Consider the following 6800-nt stretch of genomic DNA (forward strand, 5'->3'; position numbering starts at 1 on the left):
ATATATATATATATATATATATATATATATATATATATATATATATATATATATATATATATATATATATATATATATATATATATATATATATATGAACTAACTCAATTGAAAATTCTTAATAGTTAATATTACCATGATATGTCAATAAGAAATTCTCAAGAAAAAATATAATAGTTTTTTTTACCTGATATTATTATAATAATTAATAAGTTATTTGTTATATTTTAATTTTGGACACCTAATGTCTTAGGACATTATTTGAATGAATATTGGATATAATTAAATACTTGTAGAATTAATATTTAATCGAGAAGGAATCCATCAACTCTAACTAATAAGTTTGAGCTCTATGATAGAATTAAGCCATTGACCAGGGAAATTGAATGAATGAAGAAAAAAATTTCTTAAATCATTCATTGGTTAAATATAATGTGTTAACTTATTAGAGTTTGACAGTAATATTATACTCTAAAGTTAATCTTGAGATGCAAACGATGGAATAAAACTTCTTAATATAAAATGATATGAGATAATTTTATTTTTAAATATAAAGATAGAGATATATGAAATTATCTCTCATTTTTTTAAAAAAATTTCAAATTCATATCTCTTTAACATTATAAACACAAACATATCTAACTGAGAACAAAGTATACCATACATAAACTAGAAAAAGTTCAGGCCTAATTTTTAAACCTGAAAAGCAAAAAAAAAGGTAAAAAGAAATTTTATTCGTTAGAATTTCACTCATAAAAAAGTTAATATCAAATATTGGTTTTGATGTGAATATACCTAAAGTCTTCACATTATTCACTATTGAAGAAAAATTTTGTTACTTGAAGAACAAGCATTCGAATACACAAATTTATTTTTTCTTATTTATTATTATTATATATTTTTTAATCTAAAATAGATACTAATTTTTTGGTACAAATATTGGAAACACTTCTAATTAGCTCACACAACATAGATACCAATTTTTATTATAAATTCACAATGTTCTTCGTAGAATGTGAAATTAATGATTAACTCTTGTAATCTTTGATCTTTATAAAAATGTTTAATTTTGTTTTTATGTAAATATATTTTTTATTAATCTAGGTTCTTGAATTATTTAAAAAAAACACATAAACATAAATATTTGTATGAAATTTGATGTCTGTATATTTTTAGAATAACTTTATTTTTTACAAATGGCCACCCAATTACCCCTATCCTGGCTTCGGTCCCTGCTTGTACCATTACTGATAATTTTTGGAGGGTCCACACGGTGAATCCTTATGATGTGTGGCGATGTGGGTTTAAGCCTAACAAGTCATTATAGTTTATGTTGCAAGGAGGAGTGAAGCTTGCCATAGAATTACTTATTAATTAATGACCTTAATTACCTCCTTGTTGCTCCAAAGGGCTGGGTGTGGCTCCTCTACCTCACTAAATACACCCTTCACCATATAAACGTTTCACCAACTCTGGTGTTATTTAATTTATTTTGACAATAATTCAAGTTCACTTTGAACTCTGGTTGGCAGCCTTTCATCGACAGTATTTCCTGGCAAATGATTTGCGCGGCGCTTTATCTATGTTAATATAAATAAGGTTAAATTAATTTGTTGAGAGTTTCTAAGTTGTGCACAATAATTTTAGGGATTTTGATATAGTTAGTTTTTTAATAAAGTTTGGTGAATAGTTTCTAAAAAAAAAATCATTTGTATTTTTAGTTTCTTCCATTGACTTAGATGGTTAAACATAATAGTTAATTAATTATTACTTTTGCATATTTTATATTATTATTTTACAATCATATAACATTTTTTTATAATTTATTTCAAGTAGCTTATAATTTATTAATTAATTATAACTCAACAGTTTATCACTGTTTTAATTATTCAAAATATCAAGGATCTCGTATCAAAGACTAGTAACTAAACCTCTTTGTTATCCTTAACATATAATTTTATTTTGCAAGGGTTTTACTATTTTGTTTTATCCAACTACCAAACAAGATATTTTAATTCAAACTGATTTCAATTCTTAAGGCTATTTGAGAAGTCTAATTTCCATCTCTTGTTTCTTCAAGATAATATTTTTACTGTCACTTTTATTTTAGCACAATAAATAAAATATAGATAATTACGTCATCAATTATTAAATTTAAAAAAGAATGAAAAGATACATAGTGTGGTTATTTTTAATATGAAAAGTTAGTTAATAATTATAAGTAAAATGATCAGTGTTTGAGTCATAACTAATTAGTAAATTATAAATTATTTTTATAAAAATTGAGGAAAAAATCTTATATAATTGAAAAATACTAATACAAATTATGTGAAAATAATACTAGTCTAACGAGTATTTTAGGGACTAAAAATATAAATCATGACAAAAATGAGTGATCATTTTGATAAATCATCTTGTCTAATAGTTTTATAATAAATAATTAAATAAAATATTAGCTTGCCATGTGGATGTCAATGTACATATCATGTACATACCATGAGGGGGAAATAAGTATTGAGTGGTGTACATATATCTTCCTAACATTTTTTTGTAATACTTTGTAGAAAAAAAAGTAAATATATTCTTGAAAACTTAAATAATATTTAATACCGATATGTATAATTAATAAGTAAGAAGATTTTGTTGAAAGATTTAGAATTATTAAGTATCTTTACCTCAAAAGCCAGCCTTAATAACATGCCAAATGTACTTCCACCATTGAATTATTTTGATGTTATTGTACTGCAAATGAATGATTAACTTAGCAGTAAAAAGAATTTAGAATTGAGTGAGTAGTTAACTTTGTTTATAACCAAAACTCTAAAACCATTACATTAATTAGAAATCTAATTAAGAAGTTATTTTTCAATTGGCTTGATCTATAATAGGCCTCTCATTTAGCGGACCTTTTCCTATACGGATTGATTTTGTTCCTTGATTTTGGGTATCTTTTTCACAAAAGGTTGTTGAATATAGGTCTGGTCTCAACTTTGATGGAGCCCAAGTTAAATCGAATAAAACAAATATATGAAAGCTAAATTTGTCCATATGCATTATATAATGCATGGCAAGATTCATGAAAGTCTACATTATATGTATAGACAGTCAATCCACTTTCCCCATTCATAATTTTTTTTTTCATGATTAAATCAAGAGGAGTTTAAGTTGAACTACATTCTTGAAATCGACGAATTTCTTAATCGCATTATATAGGTAGCTAGCTAGCCATATATAAGGACTAGGAAGGGGAAGGAGGGTGATTTCGATATCACACTATGTATTTATACTACAATACTCAAACAATAATGTTTTTCTATTTTTTTTCTTTATAGAGAAAAATATTTCTTTACATTTAATTGAGTATTTTTTTTCCCCAACCTACATTGCACTTAATTCAGTATTTGGTTAAACTACTCACTATGATTCCCAGAATACTTAGATGATTTATGCAAATAAAAAAAGACTTTGTTCTTCAATTAATGGGTTTCTTACCTACTCTATAAAGTGCTTAGTGTTAATCACATTTAAGTATAAAAATAATTACACAAATGCCCGCACATGCACACATGGTTGTTAATTATCATTGTTGTAGTTGTTATTGAATTTGGGCTTAGAGTCTAATTCAATCACACAAAATTAGCTTGTAAGGTAAGGATATCCAAGCTTTATAAGGACTACATTGTTTATGTCTTTAATTGATGTGGGTCTAAACATATCCTAAGAAGTTGTAATTAAGGTGAGTCAAGGATGATTGCAACTAAAGCACCTTGTAACACACTCCTCACACCCCAAACTATGGGCTTGAAGTGTGACCATGCAAGTGGCCCAACAATGTATCTATATATAGACTACATTGTCCATTGTTCAATTTTTATATAGACTATATTGGTTATTTATCTTTAGTCAATGTGAGACTAATTAAACACATTCTCTCACATCCAAACACAATAAAAGTGCTTCAAAGATGATATAGTTAAGACAAGTTTGGGGTGATCTCAATTAAGGTAATTTTTCAACAATCATAATTTTAATTATTTAACTATTATAATAATTATTTTATATTTTTAATAATTATAAAAATAGAAGTGTAAGATGGCTAACTTCCTTATATATGTTGCTTTCTCAAAGATTCTATTCTTAATGTAAAAGACTTTATTAGGAGAAACAAAATGCATTTTGATCATCTTTATACTTTGAAAGAAATTAATTTTTCTAACTATCAATTGAGAGATATCATTGCTTGGAAAAAATAATCTTTACTACCCAATTGCACTATGCACTAATACACACAATTTTTACTTTGGAGTGGATTTTGGTAGCAACTAGTTATTACATCCTAAGATTCATATTCCTACATCCACTTTTGCAAATTAAGAAAAACTTAACCCAAACACAAATCATTAAAGTGTATTTTTCTTATTAAAATCAGGTTAGAATCAAACGATATCATATTTAACTATGATATCACTTTTTGACTCTCGTGGAATTGGTGGATACTAGTTAAATCCAATATATTCGCACCTTCACTTTGGTAAAACAAGAAAAAAAATTGAAATTGAACTCAAACTAGAATCCAATAAAAGTGTGTTTTTCTTGTTAATATCATGTTAGAATCAAATGGGACCATATTTACCTATGATATCACTTAAAGCCACTTAAATTTTTGTAATATGAGTTAGAGTATCCTTTATAATAAAAAAATCTTTCTCTTCTAATTAAAAAACAAAAGGGGGTTAAACACATGAAAATTCTAAGAACCCCCCTCCCCCCACAACTCAGATGACGTTATAGATATAATTCATATGATCTTCCAATATCTTAGTTATGGTCCTTGCCATTATCTTGTTACTATTATGGATGAAGCGATTAGAAATCTGCAATCCTTAATCAGAGATCTTTATCAAGAAAAATACGCTTACCCACCTTTAATTTATATGCGTGTATTAGCTTGCCAAATATATAACTTTTATTATTGTTTATTTCTGAGTGAAGAGTTAACCTTTCATGGGATCATAAAATTAACTAACTGCTTAACAAAGCACTCCCACGATTTAATTTTGTGGGGGAAAACAAAGGCAAAGCCAAAGAACAGAGCAAAACATACAATATTAACTATGCTCTACTTGATTTGACCTTTGCGGCGAATTGGCGTTTGAGTGGTCTGTGTCCCTTGCAAGTTTTGCTAAAATTTTGTCCCTAGTTGCGACATGGTTATCTTAAATTAAGACACGAAGGCTTTTCAATAGTATAAAATTTTGTGTACCAAAAAAAAAACAGCACAAAAAGAATTACTCATAAAAAAGAAGAAAATACATTATCACTGTCTTCATGCAAACTCGATCAGCGCTTGAGTATGAAAGGTGCTTCATGCTTGGAATAATTAAACTTTTACAACTAAAATTCATGTTATAATAATAGTAATATATCACCATATAGGATTCTCTTTCCATGAAATTCCCTATATTTAGGGGCACAATTAATTAGTGTGGGTAAACAAAACAGAAATTAGATAAACAGTGAACCAAAATAAGTTAAAATAACTGTAGAGATAGAAATAACTAGGCAACGATATCTACACCGTCTCTGCCCCTTTTCGCACGTTTTACTAATTTTACACGTAAAATAGAGAGAGATAGAGATTGAGACAACAACACTGATCTTCCAATTCCATCAAACTTCGCAACTGATCACCCTTTCCCCTGTTTTGTTGTTGTCATCGTCGTTGATGTTGTTTGTATTCTTGTTGTTGAGTTTCGTTTGTTCATGAACAACTTGGTCAAACTTCTTATTCTCCTCAGGTTGTTGTTGATCTTGCTTATTATTCTCTTCCTTCTTCTCCCCAGTCTCTATAATTCCACCCTGAGGCTTCACTTCTTGTTCTTGTTTTTCACCATTCACTGTTGGAGCAATAACGCTTTCATTGTTGTTGTCAACAATATCCCCTTTGTGTTCTGGTAGCTTCTGATCCTTTACGGGCTTGTTGTTTCTGTACATTGCATAGAGACCGATCTGAATGACTCCAAATGTTAGCCCCACAACGTTCGGGAGCTGTCCAGAAAAAACAAAAAAACAAGACAGTGTCATATATATGTGTTTGCATTATCCATAAAGACAAATTAGTAGGTACCCGAAACACACAATGGTTCGTGCATGAACATGAAAACTTACCGTAACATAGATATCCTTCAGGGAAATACCGTATAACAGCCACATAATTGCGCTTATCAGAAGGAGAAGTGAAAGAGGGAAAGGAAGGAACTCTACGCTTTTGGTCCGAATAACCACCCTCTGAAATTTTTTAACAAAATTAACCATGCACCCACGATTAGTCTAGAATATAATTACACACAATATATTAAAATATATCAACCAATTTTGTATGCATGTCAAGATATGTTATTAACCAATAAAAAATCATTCTTAATTTAACTTTTAAAATAATTATTATGAAAATCGATAAAAAAAAAAAAATTGTGTCTGTTAGACTGTTAATTTATTCTTAATTAATTTAATAGCACGGGACATGAAAAATTAAAAATAAGTAAGAAAGTTGTAGGTTGTGATCAAGTAAGATACTCACAATAATGCTTAAAGGTGCTGCAAAAACACTAGTAGCAAATACTACGCAAATCCATCCTAGAAGCTTGACACGGCCCTCTCCTTCTGCTAGTAGGTGGGTTAAGAGAACAATCGTGCAAAATCCCCCAAAATTTAACAAAACAATCATCCTCAATGTCGACATCTGCAAGTTGAAAAACACAGTTTCAAATAATGTTACAAATCTTCCATAACTAATGAGG

The 6800-nt window shown here is 28.4% G+C and overlaps 1 protein-coding gene across 1 annotated transcript in view; it reads right to left on the reverse strand.

Moving 5' to 3' along the window:
* Nucleotides 1–5409: 5409 nt before the first annotated feature.
* The window catches only part of LOC100791106 (bidirectional sugar transporter SWEET12), a 2287-nt gene continuing 896 nt past the window's right edge, over nucleotides 5410–6800 (reverse strand). The window contains exons 4-6 of the mRNA XM_041014990.1: nucleotides 6581–6742; nucleotides 6169–6288; nucleotides 5410–6048 (exon numbers count right to left, since the gene is read on the reverse strand). Of these exons, the coding sequence (XP_040870924.1) occupies nucleotides 5671–6048; nucleotides 6169–6288; nucleotides 6581–6742 (660 nt within the window). The 3' untranslated portion in view covers nucleotides 5410–5670. The remainder of the gene's footprint in view (nucleotides 6049–6168; nucleotides 6289–6580; nucleotides 6743–6800) is intronic.

This window comes from Glycine max, chromosome 4 (genome assembly GCF_000004515.6).
Source record: "Glycine max cultivar Williams 82 chromosome 4, Glycine_max_v4.0, whole genome shotgun sequence".
NCBI lineage: Eukaryota > Viridiplantae > Streptophyta > Magnoliopsida > Fabales > Fabaceae > Glycine > Glycine max.